The 22,005-nt window shown below is 40.3% G+C and overlaps 2 protein-coding genes across 2 annotated transcripts; one reads left to right on the forward strand and one right to left on the reverse strand.

The window, feature by feature from the left end:
• Positions 1–3,146: 3,146 nt before the first annotated feature.
• LOC126009420 (olfactory receptor 13C7-like) lies at positions 3,147–4,100 on the reverse strand. Its single transcript, XM_049773824.1, has one exon. It carries the CDS (start codon positions 4,098–4,100, stop codon positions 3,147–3,149), a length of 954 nt encoding a protein of 317 aa, XP_049629781.1.
• Positions 4,101–20,797: 16,697 nt separating this feature from the next.
• LOC126009387 (olfactory receptor 13C7-like) lies at positions 20,798–21,757 on the forward strand. The gene has a single exon (XM_049773796.1). It carries the CDS (start codon positions 20,798–20,800, stop codon positions 21,755–21,757), a length of 960 nt encoding a protein of 319 aa, XP_049629753.1.
• Positions 21,758–22,005: the final 248 nt, after the last annotated feature.

Consider the following 22,005-nt stretch of genomic DNA (forward strand, 5'->3'; position numbering starts at 1 on the left):
AAAACTTAGCTAAAATGAAGGGCCTTGTGACAGGTACAGAACTTTGCTAAAAGCAAGCAGCCTTGAGAATTAAATGTTAACCATTTAAGATTTAAGGGCAACAGACACAGAGCCATAATAAAAGCAGGCAGCCTTGAGAATTAAAAGTAAACATTTAAGATTTAAGGCTTAAGGGGCACCAAACAGAGAGCCATGATTAAAGCAGATAGCCTTGAGAATTAAATGTAAACATTTAGAAACAAAGAAGGCACAGAACTTTGGTCCTGGGAAACTAAGTCTAGTCTATAAGGTTCCCTTATCTGTCCATTCTACCTGCCAGAGATAGGTTCTATTATCAGTATATACCCCACCTGATGAAGCAGATCTAATTATCTGCACATTCCATCTCACCTGCCAATGGGTCCTGTTATTTGTCCTGTTCAATATACCTACCTCTTATTGACATATTTACGAGTGGAACTGTGCCCACAAAATGTATATAAGCCGGGCCTTGAGTTTCAATAAACAGAATTGGATTCAGATTTGGCTGGAATCCTTTTCCCACTTTTGTCTGTCTACGTGTCTGTCTTTGTCTTTGTGCATGCATCATTTCCCTCCAAGAAAGAATAACCACATCTTACTTGGTGTCCCTGCAGGAAGGGGCACCCACAGTGACCCAAAAACAAAAAAATAATTCTTATTATATTATTATACATTATAGTTCTAATTATATTTATACATTATAATTGTACCTCATCAGTGATAGATACTCATCAAACTGGGCAAGATGGTCCAGTGCTTGATGGCATCAGGGCCCCAAGACACAGCAGTGTTTGGGGATCACCAGGAGGTGGTGCTCAGAGACCATGCACCAGGGTTCAAACCCAGGATCTCACACATACAATGCTGCACTGCTTTTCTTGTTGTTGTTCTGGGGCCACACCCATCAGCTCTCAGGGGTTACTTCTGGCTCAGTGCTCAGAAATTGCCCCTGGCAGGTTCAGGGGACCAGGTCAGCTGTGTGCAAGGCAAACACCCTACTGAGTGCTGCCAGATGTGACCCAAAAAACCCATATATATATGTATATATACATATATATGTATATATATGTATTTACCATATATGTATATATGTGTATGTATATATGTATGTATTTACCTATATATATGTATATATTTACCTGTTCTTTTAAAGCCATTATTTCATTTTCTTGAAGTAGAGACTTCTAGATAGATCAGTATCCTAAGGTTTGGAGTAAGCCATCATCACGAGCCCATAGCTACACATACTTCACTGAATTAATCTCTTGGATTCATTAATAAGTCACCATTTGGGACCCTATTTCATCTCCCCAAATTCTCTGTGAGTTTCAGTTAGTGCTATTTGTTAAAGTCCTCCCAAGATAAAAGAAATCCATACTCAAGAAAAACTGATTTCAGTCAAGGTAAAATCAGTTGTACCTTTTCAAATAAAAATGATCTAATGTCACTAATATATGCCTGGTATCTGATTAATCTCTTCATATATAAGTAAGTTGCTTACTGATTAGATAATTAATGGTAAAAACATCAGCAACTGTGAATGAGGATCCTATGTAAATTCATACATAGCTTCCTACAAGCATGTCTCCTTGGTTTATTATACCAGTGACAAACATTTGGATGATATCAAGTGATGAGTCATTCTTTTAATCTCTTGAGACTAGTAAGAAATATTACTGTTCTAAAGATGAACAAATGGACAGATAAGAAGGGGAAGAAGAACCAGACTCAATTTCAAGTTACTGAAATTCTGATAAAAGAGAAAACATAGCTTCTTCTTTTCTTTTTCTTTTTCTTTTTTTTTTGGTCACACTGGCAGCGGCACTCGGGGGTTACTCCTGGCTCTGTGCTCAGAAATCACTACTGGCAGGCCAAAGGGACCATATGGAATGCTGGAATTAGAACCACTGTCCATCCTGGATCGGCTGCGTGCAAAGCAAACAACCTACCACTGTGTTATTTCTCTGGCCCCAGCTTTCTTCTTTTTAAAGTGCTCACCCACTGGAAAAAGTAACAAGAAATTCAAGGAAATTCACAGGTGATTGTTCCTTGAGATATGTGATACTGTATTATCCATTCAATTTAACATACTGTATTTCACTAATTAAAATGCTTTAGTACTTGCAATTATTATTTGTTAGCCACTGTGAATATCACACACACACAACACACACACACACACACACACACACACACACACACACCCCTCATTTTAACTTAATCACCAAAACAACTCCATGGCAATGCTTTATCTTCATTTCACAAGTTAGAAAACTAATGGTCCATGAAACTAAGTAATTTATTTAAAGTGCATGAAGTTACACAGAGCCTTTTCCTATCAATTATCATACAACTAATTTAAAAAGATTTTTTGGTACTAAAGTTATAATATTGTGGGTAAGGTGCTTGCTTTGCATGTAATCAACTCTAGTTAATTTTCCAGCATTATACATGGTCCCCTCAACCTCACCAAGAATGCAATGTGGTGGTGTGAGCCATCTTCCAGATTGGCAGATTTTTTTACAACATGAGTATCTGATTAAGAAGTGATTTTCTGGGCCCGGAGAGATAGCATAGTGGCGTTTGCCTTGCAAGCAGCCGATCCAGGACCAAAGGTGGTTGGTTCGAATCCTGGTGTCCCATATGGTCCCCTGTGCCTGCCAGGAGCTATTTCTGAGCAGACAGCCAGGAGTGACCCCTGAGCACTGCCGGGTGTGGCCCAAAAAAACCAAAACCAAAACAAAACAAAAGAAGTGATTTTTTTCCTTCTTCCTTCCTTTCACATAATAGGATAGAAAATAATGATTGGTACACTCAAATTGCTGATAGGTTGCATATAAACAAGAGAGAAGAATATCTGTAATCTTTTTACAAAATTTAACTTTATTGCATATTAGAAAAATAAACTATTTTAATACACTTATTCTTAGTTCCTGGTGATTTAGAAAAATTCCCTTTTACTTCTACATAGCTGATGTTCTACTGTCAACCACTCAGGAATACCTTCTCCCACTGAAGTGGTCTGGTGGAGCCATGGATCTTATCTCTGCTTAACCAGGGGTTATTTCCTGGAGGATCCCCTATGTGCAGAGAACCATAAGGTACACTGTTTCCTCTCACTGTCACTAGACCAAACATTTCTGGCTCACCAGGTTCTTCATAGCCACCTTCACATCTTTGTTCCTTAGGCTATAGATGATAGGGTTGAGCATGGGGGTCAGTACTCCATAGAAGAGGGAGATGAGCTTGTCTGAAAGATCCTGCTTGTCAGCCCCTTGTGGGTCCTTGGACTTGGGCTTTGTATACATGAAAAGAATAGTTCCATAGAAGATAATGACCACTGTAAGATGTGCAGAGCAGGTAGAGAAGGCTTTTCGTCGGCCCTCAGTTGAGGGGATTCTTAGGATAGTGGTAAGGATGAAGATATAAGAGACAAAGATGAATAGAACTGGGATCCCCAGAAAGATGACATTACCCAGTTCCATGCTAATAACATTGATGGAGATGTCAGCACAGGCCAACTTCAGGACTGCCAGGATTTCACAGGTGAAGTGATTAATGATGTTGTCTCCACAGAAGGGTAACTTGATTGCAAGAGATATCTGCACCAAAGCGTTAGCTCCACCAGCTGCCCAGGAGCTGGCAGCCATGGGCACATAGGCAGCTTTACTCATGATCACAGGGTACCTGAGGGGGTTGCAGATGGCCACATAGCGATCAAAGGCCATCATGCCTAGGAGCACACACTCTGTGGCTCCCATGGCAAAGGAGAGGAACATCTGCACAGTACAGCCTGAGAAAGAGATTGTTTTTCTTGGAGTCAGGAAACCATCCAGTACTAGAGGAATGGAGGAGCTGGTGTAGCAGATGTCCAGGAAGGAGAGATTCCCCAGGAAGAAGTACATGGGTGTGTGCAGGCGGGAATCAACGATGGTCACCAGAATGAGGACCCCATTGCCCAACAGGATCACCAGGTACATCAGCAGAATGAGTACAAAGAACATTTTCTCCAGCGTTGGGTGATCTGATAACCCCAGCAAGACAAACCCTATTATGGTGGACTGATTGGTCACCTCCATTTGAAATCCTCTCTTTGATGCTTGGGAGAACTGAATGCAGCAAGCACAATTTTCTTGGGATCAGTATGTAGATATTTATGAGGTGTTTCTAGAAATAATTAAATTTACCCATCAACATGCCAATATACAAACTAAAAAATAAAATTTACTGTGTGTCAGTTACCTGAGGTCAGAATATAGCCAAGATAACAACTGGGAGAAGCTAACTGTGGATATCTCATCATTGTCATACTATCTGAAAGCATAGCAGCTGGATGAACAGTGTCACCACTCTTAAAACAAAGGATATATGTAAGGTTGGGCTCCACATGGCAACCAAAATTAGAGCAATCATGGGTTAATTTTGTCCAGAGTCAACTAGAGTTAATCCTGTCCAGCTTCAGTGGCAAGTTCTGTCCTATTATCAAATTGTCCCAGGGGCCGAAGCGTTAGTGCAGTGGTAAAGCATTTGCCTTGCACGTGGCTGACCCAGGACAGACCTGGATTCAATCCCTGGTGCCCCATATGGTCCCTCAAGCCAGGAGCGATTTCTGAGAGCAGAGCCAGGAGTAACTCCTGAGTAACTTACCAGGTGTGGCCCTAAAACCAAAAAAAAAAAAAAAATGTCCCAGCAGTGTCCCTGGAGGCTTCAAGCTGTCATATCTTATTACACTGACCCTTGACATCAAGCCCCTCTGTCCTTGACTTTAATTCTGTGCCTTTATAATTATATCCTGATGATAATTTAGAGATAGGGCTAAGAGCAGAGGCCAGGAAAATCAGGAACTGCTCAACATTTCCACTTGCTACTCAAGGCCTCCTTTCTACTTCCTGTGAGTTTGAGGATACCTTTGGCAATACTGTCAATGAGGACTCTCTAGACAGAACATAGAGATTCTAATAAAGCACTGAGTCATCCCATGGCTTTTCTCCCCAGCACTGCCATTTCCTCGACATGCTCTTAGGCTCAGGAGCAGAGAGAGAATCCAAAACAAGTGTCTTTCATGCTTCCCAGAGTGAGCATTTGTGATTTACAATACAGATTGTATCTTTGAGGGGCTGTTCTTTTGGGGAGCTCAGGATTCACAACTGCTAACTCAGACCTCTCTATACCTGAATTTGCCATGAAAACAGTGAAAACACTGTCATATCACAGAAATATTTATTTTAAATTTAGAAGATTCTTCCAGCCTGTGGGTGTAGGGGTACCTCAAAGTATGTTCCCCAGTCACCAGAAGTGTAGTCCAGGACATTCAAGAAAGTTTCAATCTTTGATTTTTCAGGTCAAAGAAGAAAAAGCAAGCTTAGAGAGGTCTCCTGACAGTGAGGACAGTATCAGCCTGGAATCTGCTTCCTAAGTGCTTCCCAGGTCTTTGCCCCTCACTCCTGAGTATGTTTTGCCCCTTCATTTATGCAAGATCCAGTGCCCAGAGGTGCTGAAGATAGATAATTAGATCTTGCTTATCCTTAAATTCCTAAGACACAGGAAAAGCAGAGGCATCGTGTCTTTCTTCAAGATACATGCCTCATGAGCAATTGGGGTGATGTCCCTGGGTAGTATGTGTGACAACTACGTTGTATCTACTTGGAAAAGACTGACTAGTAAAATGAAAAATCTTGAAGCTTCCCTTATGCAATTATCAGTGGAGAGTAACCTCTGGCATCAGAACATTGGGTCAGAGGAGATCTGGCCATGTTGACATTTGCCTGAAAAGTTCATTCTCAATGGGAAAGCAGTCAGATTATTAACTTGCCTCTTCCCCCTCACTATGTGAGCACCTAAGCATACAAGTTTTCCATGCTTGTGCTGTGAACATTTTGAGGTTTGTGTAGATCACAGCTTACACTCCTCTAACAAACTTGATGATTGAAGAATTCCCTTCATTTTATTTTTTGTTTGTTTGGGGCCACACCTGGCAGTGCTCAGGATTATTCATGACTCTGTGCTCAGACCTGGCAGTCTCAGGGGACCTTATGGGAGGTTGATAGTCAAATCAGGGTCTACTGAATGCAAGGTAAACACCCTACCCACTGTACTATCACTCTGGCCTCAAATTCCCTCCATTTTAACAAAGTCTGCTTAATCCCCAACCATCCCCGCATGCACACATACTCTGTTCTAGACCCCCATGACTAGGTGTTCTTTTCCCTGGAAAAAGAACCCTTCAGAGACACTTTTTTAATCTCTACCTACCCGAAGAAGGCTTGAGTGCACATGGACTATGGCTTGAGTCCAGTACAAGATTGAGGCCATGGGGAGAGCTAGATCTCACCTGTCTGTAAACTCTTCTGCTCTAGATACCTCTGCTCTTGGCCAATGCTACTCTCCCCTGCCCACCTTGGACACCCCTCATCCCATCTATATGTGAGGTCTGAGCTGGGAAGTATGCAGCAAATTCTGTTAATTGCCTGGAAGCTATGTGGCCCCCCCTCCCATTTCACAGAAAGGTCAAGAAATGCTCTACCTGAAGGCACTGAAGCTGCTCCTTTTCCTGGAAGTCTCCTTGACCCAGGAGGAGGCAAAAGAAAGGATGAACTGAGGAGCCACTTGTTTGTGGTTCTGGCAGCCATGCCCAGCCTATACTCAGGGCAGATACCTTCTGTTCTTTGCCTCTTACCCTCTCTCCAGAGATTATCTCATAGATATCTCTTGGAATGACTTAGAGTTCTGGCTGTTTGGGACCAGAATTAATCCCACAAGCAATTTAAAGTTTGGTGAGAAACCTCACAGGAGTGTAGGGCCTGTGTCCCATATACCCAATTAGTTAAGTTTCAAGAGAGATCCAAAAAGTATTCTTTAAGCCCCAAAATTCCTGTCATCACCTCATTGACTCTCCTGGAAGTAAGGGCAATAATTAAGCTTTGACTGTGTCTTAAACACTAAAATGTATCTTTGGTTGTTATTTTTTTTTATTTTAGCTTTTAATTTTAGGCACTGTGATTTACAGGATTGTTTATGAGAAGGCTTCATGCATACTATGTTCTAGCACCACATCCTCCACCATTTTGTCTCCCCTGTTTCTTTCCACAGCATCAAATCTCTCTCCACAGTAAGATCTGTTCTGTAGACCAGTTCTCAGATTCTGTTGCCTTTGGCCATGTTATTCCTCTACTATGTTTCTTTATATCCTACATATGAGAGGGATCATTTTGTGTCTGTCACATACCAAGATATATGGTGAATATACACACCAGGATGTATCTTTTAGAAGGGCCCTCCACTCATCATTGAAAATTCATAATGAAATAAGAGATGGGAGGTTTGTCTTGACCCCATCATCCACATACAGTAGTTCCTCACTGCAGTCCCTATCCAGAGGTAATCAGGCTTGGCCTCTGCCCCTGAAAATAGAAAGCTAGAGATACAGACCACAGGCCAGCACCAAGAATTTGAAAGCTAGCAAGAATAACCTAGGGAGATATCTGAATTCAAAAAAAAAAAAAAAGCCCTGGTGAAAGTAACAGATTTTAAGATGCTTACTAAGAACCCTCCAGTCATTTGGGAATCTAAAAGCATGAAAAGATCAGAGGAAGCAGATCTGAGGGGATAAGATTCAGGGATCCAATGCAGGTGACCAGTTAGAAGAACTAATAATTATGACTTAGTATCAGATCAGAAATTTTAAAAAATGATGGCGGTTAAGAATTTCCCATTGAGACCCAGGTCAATGTGTCCCAAGGAAAAGAGAAGCACAGGACAAGGGAAAGATATTTCAGTCACCCTGACTGAACACTGTGCAGCTGCACAATACCAAGAAACTGAAACAGATAGGCAAGAAACACAATGAGAGGAAACACAGACTCAAAAGCCAAAAAGTTGGAAATCCCTCAAGCAAAGAAATCTGGGTGCCCATGCTAATATCAGACAACATAGATTTCACTCTCAAAAGGCTATAAGAGACAGAGTGTCATTTCTTAATAATAAATGAATATATACACCAGGAAAAAAATCACATATACATATGGACCCAATAAAGGGCTAGCAAAATACTTAAAACTACTGTTAATAGACTTGAAGAAAGATGTTAATAGCAACACAGTAGTAGTTGGAGACTTTAACACCACTCTATCATGTCTTGATAGATCAACCAGGCTAGGAATGAAATACTGGTTTTGAAGAAAAAAATGGAAGAGAGGGAATTAGGATATATATGGTTTTGTGTGTGTGTGTGTGTGTGTGTGTGTGTGTGTGTGTGTCTGTGTCTGTGTGTCTGTGTGTCACTTTTCATCCCTACAAAAGCTAAGATAATTACACATTCTTCTCCAATGCACCTGGGACATTTTTCAATATAGACACATGCTGGGTCACAAAACATACCTTCATAAAATCAAGAGGAAAAAATTGTATCAGCTATCTTCTTAGATCGTGATACACTTAAAATAGAAGTGAATTACAAATAGAATCAAAGAAATAACTCTAAAACCTAGAAATTAACTGTTCACTAATAAAACTAGTGGATCTGACAGAAAATCAAAGAGGAAATTAAAAGATCCTTGGGAAAAAACCATCCTTGATTGAGGACACAAACTATCAGAATTTGTGAGACACAGCAAAAACATTATTAAGATGAAAGTGTATAGCTTTGCAAACATTCATCAGGAAGAAAGAAAGGGCCTACAAAAATAACTTAACTGCACAATTTAAGAAATTGGAAAATGGGGCCGGAGAGATAGCATGGAGATAAGGCGTTTGCCTTTCATGCAGGAGGTCATCGGTTCGAATCCCGGCGCCCCATATGGTCCCCTGTGCCTGCCAGGAGCAATTTCTGAGCCTGGAGCCAGGAATAACCCCTGAGCACTGCCAGGTGTGACCCAAAAACCAAAAAAAAAAAAAAAATTGGAAAATGACCAACAAAATGAATTTAAAATAGATAGGAGAAAGGAAATAATAAAACTTGGAGCAGAAATGAATGAACTGAAACAAAAAATAATCCAAAATACCAATGAAAGTAATAGTTGGTTCTTAGAAAAAGTAAACAAGATCTATAAACCAGGGGCTAGCAAGGTGGCGCTAGAGGTAAGGTGTCTGCCTTGCAAGTGCTAGCCAAGGAAAGGACCACGCTTCGATCCCCTGGCGTCCCATATGGTCCCCCCAAGCCAGGGGCAATTTGTGAGCATGTAGTCAGGAGTAACCTCTGAGCATCAAACGGTGTGGCCAAAAAAAAAAAAATCTATAAACCACTAGCAAGACTCATAAAGAAACAACTATAGTAAACAGAAATGAAAAGGTAATGTCACAACATAAATACAAAGGAAATCAAAGATTATTTTGAGAATCTTTATGCCATTAAATGAGAGAATCTAGAAGAAATAGATAAATTCTTGGACTCTTAAAATCTCAAAGGGAAAAAAAAGAAAAAAATATTTCATAGGGTTGAACCAAGATGATGTAGAATACTTTAAGAGACCTTTTACTATCAAGGACATTGAAATGGCAGTCAAAAGGCTTCCCAAAAACGAAAGCCCAGGCCCAGATAGATTCACTAGTGAATTTTTTCAAACCTTTAAAGAGGACTTACTGCTAATCCATTTTAGGATCTTCCAGGAAAATGAAGAAGCAGAAACACTCCCAAACATTTTCTATGAAGATAATATCATACTGATACAAAAAGCAGACAGAGACACACAGGGGAAAAAAAAGAGAAATACTTGAAAGGCTTACTTTCAAATTACTTGAAAAATTACTGTAAAGAGAATTACTTAAAAGGCCGACATCTTTGATGAACACAGATGCAAATATTGTCAACAAAATTCTAGCAAATTGAATCCAACAATTCATCAAAAAGATCATACATACACAAGTCAATCAACATAATACTGTATGATTGAAACTCAATCATGAACAACTTCATAACTGTGTATCTCACAGTTATTGAATAAAAAAAAGTATTTAAAAAAGAATTTCTTTTTATTTTTGGGAGGAAGGCCACACCGGTGACGCTCAGGGGGTCACTCCTGGCTATGCACTCCGAAATCACTCCTGGCTTGGGGACCTTATGGGACACTGGGGGATCTAACCGTGGTCAGTCCTAGGCTAGCGCATGCAAGGCAGACACCTTATGGGACAGCTCTGGCCCCAAAGAGAAGCTTCAATTTGTTTTGCTTTTTTGTTTTGGGGCCACACCAGGCAGCGCTCAGAAGTTACTCTTGGTTCTGAGCTCAGATATATCTACTGGCAGGCTTGGGGGACCATATGGGATGGCAGGTATCCAACCCGGGTCCCTCCCGGGTCGACAGTGTGCAAGGCAAAAGCCCTATTGCTGTGCTATCGCTCCGGTCCTAAAAATAAATTTCTAACTGAAGAAAAGGAAAGAAACGTATACAAGCACATTCACAAATACATCACACAGTGCAGAAGGGAAAGTATTTAAGTTGGCAAAGGAATGTGGAATGGAAGTGTTGCCTTGCTATTCAATCAGAACAATGAATTCTTCACATCATCACTTATTCTATGCTAGCCACTCTGACAGTACTGGGGATGAAGAGATAAAGAAGAAATCTTCTCATAGTAGTGGGACCTGTGGGTTAATGAGCATGTAGTTGGAGTGGACATTGAGTGGACTGAGCAACACTAATATTAGTGGTTGATACTAATTGAAAACTGGAGCATTTATAGATAACCTCTTCTTCGAAGGTTCTATAGACTAAGCAGGAGTAATCAACCCTTTTGCAAGATGCATAAAGCAACATCCATAGAGATTACAGAGGAAACTGTGGGCTGCCATTTGTGTTGAGGAGGGGCACTAACTTTGAGGCCTCTTCCCTGTTCTGCTCAACTTAATTCTTGCAGTCAAGTTAATTTAACTTAAATTACATAAATTAGGTTTATAAAAGAAGAAATCAGGGGCAGGAATCATATTCAGCGGTAGGGTGTTTGCCTTCCACGCGGCTGACCCAGGACGGACCTCGGTTCGTCCCATATGGTCCTCCAAGTCAGAAGCGATTTCTGAGGGCAAAGCAAGGAGTAACCCCTGAGCATCACTGGGTGTGCCGCCCCAAAAGGAAGAAATCATTGCTTTTCTGTAAACCAAGTTAAATATACTGAAAGACTCATTAAAAACAAGGTATTTAAATAAATTGCTATCATAGCAGATGTCAGGGAGATAATTAAAATTCAAGACAGATTCTGTACTCTGATCCTTATGCAAAATGATTCCGTTGAAATTGAAAATAGCAGACAACTTGTCAAAACCTCTAAGCTGTTTTTTGTGGTTTTTTTTTAGGAGTTCTATTTATGGATTCATAGTTTAGTTGGCTTCTATGCTACTTTCTTATCTAATATGGTGTGCTCTTACTGGGTGCCAGTATTGAGGAATTTGGAGGTACTCCAGGAACTTAAGAGCCTGTGAGTTTACATGGCAGCAGCTGTGGGATGTGGGTGTGGTTTCTGGGGCTTCTGGAAGTATGGGAATGGCGAGTAGGGTTGCAGGCTGCCATCCCCCACTCCGAGAAGATTGCAAAGTTTTCATTCCCCAAATCTGTGTCCTGAGATTTTTTTTTTTTTGTCAATTTGGTGTTTCTAGAGATTATTTATGAAACAGTGAAGTTGGGCCATTACATTATTGCAACTGTGTGTGGATGTAGCTGCTGGGACTTTGAAAGGGCAGGGACTCAGCCTGCTCCACTCCAGAGCGCACCCTAAACTCTTCTGAGAATAATTGTGAATCTGTGGGGCTTGGTCAATGAGCTTACATGAGAGTGGCTGTGGGAAGTCTATTTTTATTTTTTAATTAATTTTGGGGGGCCACATTTGTCGGCAATTCGACTAATTATTCCTGGCTGTGTGCTCAGGGATCACTTCAGGCAGGGTTTGGGGAGTCATATAGGGAACCATGTTCAAACACAGGTAAGCCCCCTACCCATTCTACCATCTTTCTGGTCCCTTTCTCTTGCAATTTTAGATATATCATTGTATTCTTGAGCTCCAGATTCTTTGTCTAGTTCTTTATTTTTATGTTTTATATCTTATAAAATCTAGTTTAACTTTCCTAATTTTTACTTGATTTCTTCATCTGCTTTTTTATGTTCTCTTGTAGTTTTCTGAGCTTCTTTAGAACAATTATTTTTATTCCTTCTAAAGCAAATTGTAGATCTCCAATTATTTTGGGTATGCTACTGGAAGTTCTTTGTGCCCTTTTGGTTGTGGCACATCTTCCTAATTTGGGTGTTCCCTTTTAACTGGCACATTTTCACTTTTCAATTGGCACATTTTCAGAAATAATCATTTCTTCTAGATCCTTTATATTGCTTCAGTAAGGAAAGACCTTCACCTGTGGATTTGAGCCCAGTGAATACCCTAGAATTATGTAGCAGTGTGTGTGTGGCAAAAAAGAGGTGGGGGCTAGTGAGGACTTTGCATTCAGGTAGGTAATGAAGACCAGAGCTACGGCCCAAGGCAGACCTGGAATATGTGTGCATATGATGGTGAAGGTCATTACTAGAAACACACGAGGTTGTAGAGACTGGGACTGGAATACTTTGCTTATTCTGTGGCCAAATAATACTACTCCATCGTAACTACTTTATGTATCCATTCAGTACAAGTGGAAGATTAATCATTTCTTCCTCTGACTCTTAAGACTGCTATATACATTTCTGTACAAGTGCCTATGTGAACATATATTTCCATTCTTTTGATTCTAGGTACAGGAGAAAGCTGTCGGGTTAGATAGTAACTCTCTGCTTCATTTTTGGGAGAAGTACCAAAGCATTTTCCTCAAGTGACTGCATCAATTTTACTTTCCTGCTACCAACATTTGAGGACTCCTATTTCTCCACATCCTTGCCAACATGTATCACCGTTTGCATTTTTTCTAAGTGGTTATTTGACATAAAACATAATATAGTTTCCAGTGTACAACCTAGTAAATGATTCAATATTTGGTCTTTTGCAATACTAGACCCATTTTGTATGTTTACTATATTTTCTTAGCATATTTCAAGCTTGCAATAAAGTATTTTCTCCATAGTCCCCATGCTGTATATTAGACACAAGTACTTACTTATTTTATAACTGGAAGTTTGTATATCTTGATCATCTCTGCCCATTTTTATTTCTTTTTAGTTCTCATTTCACTCTGGTAACCACCTATCTGTTCTCTATATCTGTGCACTTTTGTTTTGTTTCTAAGTTCCTATATAAATAAAACTATAAGTTTATATTTGACTTATTTCACTTGTCATAATATTTTCAGGTTCGGGCCCGGAGAGATAGCACAGCGGCGTTTGCCTTGCAAGCAGCCGATCCAGGACCAAAGGTGGTTGGTTCGAATCCCGGTGTCCCATATGGTCCCCCGTGCCTGCCAGGAGCTATTTCTGAGCAGACAGCCAGGAGTAACCCCTGAGCACCACCGGGTGTGGCCCAAAAACCAAAAAAAAAAAAAAATATTTTCAGGTTCATTTGTTGTTGCAAATGGCAAGATTTTATGGCTTACTGTTGGGTAATATTATGTGTGTGTCTAAAACATCTGTGTGGATTATTGGGTTATTTTCTTATCTTGGCTATATGCTACTACAAACATAAAGTACATGCATCCTTTCCATTGCATTTTTATTTTCTCTAAATAAATAGCCAAAAGTGGAACTGTAAGATCATATGAAAAGTTTTGTTTTGAAAATTTTTGATGAACTGCCATAGCTTTTTTACAGTCACTTGATAACTTACATCCCTAGCAACAGGGCATAGTGATTCCTCTTTCTGTACATCCTCATCAACACTTGTTATTTCTCATCTTTCAAATAATCATCATCTGAAAATTGTGAGGTTGTGGTTTTAATTTACATTTCCCTCATAATTAGTCCTATTGAGCATATTTTCATGTCTTCTTTGGGGAGAAAGCCCTTGCCCATTTTTAACCAGATGTTGTATAAGTTCTTTATGTATTTTGAAATTTAATCCTTTATCATTTTATTATTTTATAAGTATCTTCTCCCATTCAACATATTTTTCTTTTAGTTTTTTATAACTTTTTTCACTGTAAAGAAGACTTATTTGATTGTATTTAAAATTTTTGCTTTTTTTTTACCATTGTCTTTGGAATCATATTTTTTAAAAAATCACTAAGACCAAGAATTCAGGTCCTTGTATATGGCCTCTCTATACTTTCCTTTGTATTAGGGTCCAGTTATTCCTTTTCAGGAATTTAAGATAGAGTGGGGTATTTATGAGTAATGTTCAGAGTTGATATTCTTAATTCCTCAGAGCTAGCTTCTGGAGCTAGCTTATTTCCTATCCTTGCTGGAACCTAATCCCTGAGCCTTTTTACTTTTATTGTGGGAAAAGTGAATTACAAATCTTTCACAGTAATATTTAAGGCACATAGTAGTAATGAATGAGGGGCATTCCCACCACCAATGTTGCCCTCCCTCCACCCCTGTTTTCAGCATGCATCCCACTTCCCCCTCCTCTACCCACTGTAATGCTAGTGCAACCATTTCCCCCATGTACAGCTGATGTAGATTGGGTATCATTTCTGTTGTAGTTGACTTTGAATTTTGTATTCAAGTCTGATCATTTTTTATTTCCACCAAATAGACATATGACTGTGTGGTCTTGGTACAATCCATTTTTCTCCCTCCAATTAGCCTTTTTAATCCAGCTTTTGCTGACTTCCTCTGGGTCACTGGATGCTGAAGCATTTCCTTCTCTTCTGCTACCATTGAACTCCATCCTGTCCTTAGAATCTATTCCCAATAGTATCTCATACAAAGCAGATGGACTGTTGGTGCAAATATTCCTGTTTGACTCCATTTCAAGCTATAGAGTCAGAGCATGGCAGTTGGGAGGGGACATACAGGATTGGTGAACTAACTCCAGCACACACAGGTCTCAGATCAGCTCCATCTGCTGTGAAGCCCCTGCGTCCTGCTCCATAAAGGTTTTTCCTCCAGATCTTCTCCCTGTTCTGGTCAGTTCTTCCTTGCCTGCTATTCTCTTCTTATTCACCCCTCTCCTGTCTTGAAGGAGGGCACTTGCAAAGGGATGAACCAGGGTTTCTCTGCACATTTCTGCTTTCTAGTAGTCCACACCCAGCCATCATTTGATGAATGAAGAAAACTCATTCTCTATTCGGGGCCATATTTGGCCTGTGACACATACACAGATGATCAGAAACTGACAAGAGAGTGATTTAGACACATGTCAAGAAAGAATGATGAGAAAGGACATGATAAGTGACTCCAAAGGGTCTCACTCAATAAGTTGGAAAGGAATGTACCTTGTGCTAATATGTGCACACACACACACACACACACACACACACACACACACATACAGAACACTACATCAGAACACATAAGTAGATGTGGGAATGGACCAGGATGAAAACCTGAAGGGTGTGAATGAGTGGTGTGCTCATTGAGCAGCTGGTTCTGTGCATGAATGAACCTGTGTCTTTCAGAAAGAAGGAAGGAAGAGAAAGGAGGCAGAGGGACAGGAAGAAAAGTTTCTCCGGAGCCCTCAGTATAATTGGATCTTGGGGATGTTATCCCAAAGGAGATAAAGTTTCTTGACTAAGTACAACTCACATTTGAAACATTAAATTACTTTAGGGACAGAAATGATCCCAAAGAACAAACTGAAGTTTAAATGATCTTCTAAAGAGGTGGCCAGTCCTTTAGTGCTAGTGCCCTGAGCACACACGGTTGAAGGAGACAAGCTATTGGGAACACCTTCTTCCATCACACAGTTCCCTCATGAATGCTGCAGATCGAGGATTACTCACTGACACATTCGGTCTATCATTCATGCATAGAGAAGGGCTCATTCTAGCTTCCCATGTATCTGAGAAAGGTGAGTGCACATTAAATCCTGCCAGCATTTCACTACAGAATTTGTACCATCAGGCTTGACTGTAATGGACTGGGGGCTTGGGAAGGGGAGAGGCAAAACGCTTACAATTATGTGCTTTTCTCAGAGTCCAACAGACCCATCAAGCTGCCAGGATTTTCTGCAATCATCAGCTTTATACAGAGGAAAGTGGTCTTGCTGAGGTTGTTTCCTTCACCAGTGCAGTAGTTCCCATCTGAATTAAAACTGGTGGGTGCCTCTTCCCTTCAGAATTGAATCCCAAATTCAGTGATTAGGAATAAGCACTGTGACTGGATCCATCAAGATAGAACAGAGGGAATTTTTCCTTCCTCTGATTCTGACTTCGGAGAAGCGAGTAGACAGGCCTGCAGGGAGTAAAATTCCAATTTGGGGCCAATTGTCTCCAGCACACACATCTCAGATGGACACCAGGAGATATCATTCGAAGTAAAGAAATATGTGTGTGTGTGTGTGTGTGTGTGTGCGTGCGTGCATGCACGCGCGCGCTGTTTTCATTATTTACTGATCTCTCTAGTCTATTCCTGAGTGGTATATTTGTCTCTCAGAGATATAATGTTGATTTTTTTTTTGAAGGATCTGGAAGAAAAATAAAAAGTTCTTTATTTACTTTCATGTTGATGTAAAACTGTTACTGCATCTTTGGAGACCTGCGGAGTAGAAGAGACATTATAATATCAAAGGAGCAGATAAAAAGAAGAACCAGTATAAAGGAGAACCAGCTCAGGATGAAATGAGATGCTGCAAGAGGTAGGGAGCCCCAAGTTACTGAGGTAGCCAGACCTAGGTTGGAGACCCATGAGGCATGTGGCAAGGGCCTTTCTTCATGGAAGCATGAGAGCAGCAGTAGAAGGAAGGTGGTGTCAGTAGCAACCAAGTAATATTTAGGATTCACGGTGATGCTGCGGTTACTCTTTTGCTTGTCAGCTGCCCTCCCTTGCCTTAAGCCTCTGAGATTTTGAGCTCTTGAAGTCAGGGGCTATCCCTTTCATTGCTATGCCCTTATATCTAAAATGATGTCTGGTGAAGTGCAGATTTTCAATAACTAACTTTCAATAAAATGATGATGATACTGGCTCAGTCACTGCTATAAAGCTAAGCTTCAATACAGGAGATACTTAGAGTCTCCAGGCAAGAAATACTTTATTCCCTGAAAAAAAAGGGCTAGATTAGAGAGAGAGCACCTGACAGATGCATATCTACTAAATTCAAAATAGATACGTTGAGACTGAAGAGAGTACAGGAGCTAAAGCACTTCTGTGGGGCAGACTCTGGTTTGTTTCTCAGCAGCACATTTAGTGGCCTGAGCACCTTCAGGGATCACTCCTTAGCAGAGTCAAGAAAAGCTGCATACTACAAATTTGGTCCAATGCACGTCCCCCACAAGAGATTATAGATATTATGAAAGAAAACAGGGGTCCAACATCCTGCATACTGCCATCAAGTATTTCTATTGAGCTATAATAAAATCCTAGTTTGAGAAGATTTTAGACCTCTTTAAAGGGATTGATTCTTCCTAGCAATGAGAGCTGAGTGGAACTGTGGGCATTGAGAAGAAGGGCACTTGGGAAGAAGCTGGTGTGGCTGGAGCAGGCAGGTGGATATTAATAAGAGGAAGCATCAGCTGAACACAGGGACACCAAAGGGCCAAATGATGCCCCAAATGTGCAAAAGGATCACCAGAATATTAAAAACCACAGCACTGGGTGGTCGGAACGGTGGCGCAGTGATAGGGTGTTTGCTTTGCACGCGGCTGACCTAGGACAGGCCGAGGTTTGATTCCCCGGTGTCCCATATGGTCCCACAAGCCAGGAACGATTTCTGAGCGCATAGCCAGGAGTAACCCCTGAGCATCACCAGGTGTAGCCCAAAAACAAACAAAAACGAAAAACAAAACCACGGCACTAGGCTGGAGCAATAGTACAATGGATAAGGTGCTTGCATTGCATGCAACTAACCTAGGTTTTATCCCCTGCATCCCATATGGTCCTCCAAACACAGGAGTGTAAAGCCAAGAGTAAGCCCTGAGTACTGCTGGGTATGACCAAAAACCAAAACAAAACAAAACAAAAAAATCATGACATTCTAGTTTCAACTAATTCTCTCATCAAAGTATACCAGAGTTTCCACCTGCCCCAAGAGAGGCTTAATTTTCTGTGTTATAAAATGAAATTAAAAAGATAAAATAAAATAAAATACACTTATTTTGAAATTTCCATAAATATGTTATTTCTAGAAATCTGCAGTGTTATTTTAATTTAAAAATTTTTAATTATTTAAAATTTTTTTTAAAGCTTAAGCCACTTTATTTATTTGGGTCATACTCAGCAGTGGTGCTCAGAGATTATTCCTTGATATGTGCTCAGAAATAACTCAAGGCACTGTTCAGAGGACCATTTGGGACAATAGGAACTGAACCCAGGTAAGTTCTATGCAAGTCAATTGCCCTAACCACTATATTATTGGTCTGGCCCCAAGTAAATATCATTTTATTTATGACACAACATTGGTCTACAAGAATAAAATGTTTTTATGTTTTAGAAATACAATGTTCCAATACCCTTCCATCACGAGAGTGCCAATTTCCCTTCACCTGTCAATTGACACATCTACTACTCCCAGTCTTTGGGAGACCCTATTCTGTCATCAGAGTCTAAGGGTTTGTTGTTAGGGAGACATATTTGTTCTCTTGAATTCTTCCATTATTCTACATATGAGTGATATCATTTGATATTTATTTTTCTCCCTCTGACTCCCTATAACAAAATAAAATAAAATAAAATAAAAGTTTTCTTCTTTTCGTATAGCTTATTGGTATTCCATTGGGTATTTATTGCCCAATTTCTTTATTCATTAGTCATTGGGCACTTGAATTGTTTCTAGATCTTGGCTACTGTATATAATGCTGCAATGGAAGCAGGTGAGACTATATCTATTCAAGTGAGCTCTTGGGATGGGTATCTAGGAGTAGAATTTCTCGATCTGATGTTAGTTACACTTTTAAAACATCTTGAGAACTTCCATACTATTTTCTATAGTTGGTGAAATAATTTATATTCCCACTAATAGTAAATGAGGGATCTTTTATTCTCCATACAAACACCATTTCTAGCCTTTTGACATACCTCAGCTCAAGTATGTGAAGTGATAGCTTATAGTATCTATTAACATTTTCCTGGTAATTAGTGGTGATAAGCATGTCAGTCTTTGAAGAAGTGTCTGTTCTCATTTTTTTATATTTTCTTTGTTATTGCTGAGCTTTGTGAGTTCCTTTTATATCCTAGATATATGAACTTTGTCAGAAGTGTGTGAATAATTTTTGGGGGGGAGCCACACCCAGTGATGCTCAGGAGTTACTTCTGGCTATGTGCTCAGAAATCACCCCTGGCTTGGGGGACCATATGGGATGCCATGGGATCAAACCATAGTCCATCCTAGTTAGCGTGTGCAAGGCAGATGCCCTACCACTTATGCCTCCTCTCTAAGTCCATGTGAATATTTTCTACAATTTAGTAGGATATCTTTTTGTCTTAGTGATAGTTTGTTTTACTGTAAAGAAGCAATTTCATTTGCTGTAAGTCCATTTGCTTATTTTCCCTCTCTATTTCCTTTGTCAATGGAGTCAAATCACCAAAGACATCACTGAAGTCTATATCCTGGAGTATTTTACCTTTTTTCGCCCAATATATTTTATACTTAGGGTGTTAACATTTATGTCGTTAATCCAGTTTAAGTTTAATTTTGTGCATAGTGTGCAATAGTGACATAATTTCATTATTTTGTAGTGTCATCTAGTTTCCCTAGCACTATTTGTTTAATAAACTCTCCTTTTTCCATTTTATAGTTTTCACACCTTCATCCAAAAGTGACTCTTTATGTATGTGAAGGTTTAGTTCTGAGATCTGAGTTCTATTATATTGGTCTGTGTGTCTGATTCATTCTGTGAGGCACCAGAATAAAAACAAGACACGTCAAAGGTTTTTCTAATGATCTGTTGCCTACTTTTTAATGTGTGTCAGATGTTTTATTTGCAAAATAATTTGTAGATATAACTTAGAGATAGCCATTTGTCCAGTTTTGGTTTTATTTTTTTTTTAGAGTAGATTTATGTTTGCTTCTGGTAGATAGGTGGAAACACCAAACATGAGGGACCACTGTAATGCAATTGTGGGAGGCATACCTGGCAGTGTTCAGGGCTTATCCCTGGCTCTGCATTCAAAGATTACCAGTGCTAGGGGTATGAATGGGGTTCCAGAGAACAAACCCAGGTTAGCATGTGCAAGACAAAATTCCTGACATCATGCAATTTTTAGGCTTGTATTTCAAAGGTGAAATACAAAATGTGTAACAGCATATTTCTTTTTGACTCATTCCTCTGGCATTGCCCTATACTGTCTCCTCCCTATAAAAACAAGTTTATTTGGAGTCCTTCATAGTGGGTCTTATTCTTCAAAATACTTACCCACCTCCCTGAGAGATTACTTGGACTTTCCAGACTTTCAGTGGCCATCTTCAGAAATTGTAGACACCCTTTCAGAGAAAGAGCTCTGAAATGTAATTTCAAATGCTCAATTTACTTCTCCAAGTTCCTCTTCTTTTCCACAATTATGACCTATAAGTTTCTTAGTTGCCTATTAATTTAATCAATTTTTACACTGATGTTTTATATCATTTGTTCAGTTATTATTTTGCAAGATAATTCTTCCAAATTAACTTGGTCATTCTCACTGGGAGCAGAAGACAGAAGTTGATCTCTACTACAATTTCCTCTGGCATTCCAAAAATGTTCAGATGGTCTGAGTTATTCTCCAATTGCTCAGACATATAGGCTTCCCTATAGAGACTGCCCAAGTTTGACCTGAGTTTCTGCAAGGGACAGAGCAGATGCACCATGGACAGGTCCAACTGGACTTCCCCAGTAATGGGCTTCATTCTCCTGGGTCTCTCAGCCCACCCAAAACTAGAGAAGACATTCTTTGTGCTTATTTTGGTGATGTACCTGGTGATATTGTTAGGCAATGGGGTTCTCATCTTGGTAACCATCTTTGACTCCCGCCTGCATACACCTATGTATTTTTTCCTGGGGAATCTCTCCTTCCTGGACATCTGCTACACCAGCTCCTCAGTTCCCCTCATTCTGGACAGTTTCCTGACCCCCAGGAAGACTGTCCCCTTCTCAGCCTGTGCCGTGCAGATGTTCCTCTCCTTTGCCATGGGAGCCACAGAGTGTGTGCTTCTGGGCATGATGGCATTTGACCGCTATGTAGCCATCTGCAACCCTCTCAGGTATCCTGTGGTCATGAGCAAGACTGTCTATGTGCCCATGGCTGCCGGTTCCTGGGCAGCAGGTATCATCAATTCCACAGTTCAGACTTCTCTAGCAATGAGACTGCCCTTCTGTGGGGACAACATCATCAACCACTTTACCTGTGAGATCCTGGCAGTCTTGAAGTTGGCTTGTGCTGACATCTCCATCAATGTCATCAGCATGGTGGTGGCCAATATGATTTTCCTTGTGGTCCCAGTCCTGTTCATCTTTGTATCTTATTTGTTCATCATCACCACCATCCTGAGGATCCCCTCAGCAGAGGGACGGAGAAAGGCCTTTTCCACCTGCTCTGCCCACCTCACTGTCGTGGTGGTCTTCTATGGAACCATCCTCTTCATGTATGGGAAGCCCAAGTCCAAGGACCCCTTGGGAGCAGACAAACAGGATCTTTCAGACAAGCTAATCTCCCTCTTCTATGGAGTGGTGACCCCCATGCTAAATCCCATTATCTATAGCCTGAGGAACAAAGATGTCAAGGCTGCAGTTAAGAACCTGGTGAGTCACAAGCACCTGACTGAGTGATTGTCATAAGTCCCAGACTCCCAAAACACACCAACTTTAATCTCTTCCTTGTGTTCCTAGGAAAATAAGAAAACAGAATATAGAGGGGACTCTCCTCTCAAGTGTCAAGAACTGAGAAGGGGAACTAGTTTCCTACTCACTGTCTCACAGGCCATAAAAGCTTCTATTTAGGAACCTAGAAGGAAAGAACCTTCATGTTTCTAGGGTCACTTTCTAGAAACGGCTACTTCTTATTTAGTGACTGTCTT

This window comes from Suncus etruscus, chromosome 1 (assembly GCF_024139225.1).
Source record: "Suncus etruscus isolate mSunEtr1 chromosome 1, mSunEtr1.pri.cur, whole genome shotgun sequence".
NCBI lineage: Eukaryota > Metazoa > Chordata > Mammalia > Eulipotyphla > Soricidae > Suncus > Suncus etruscus.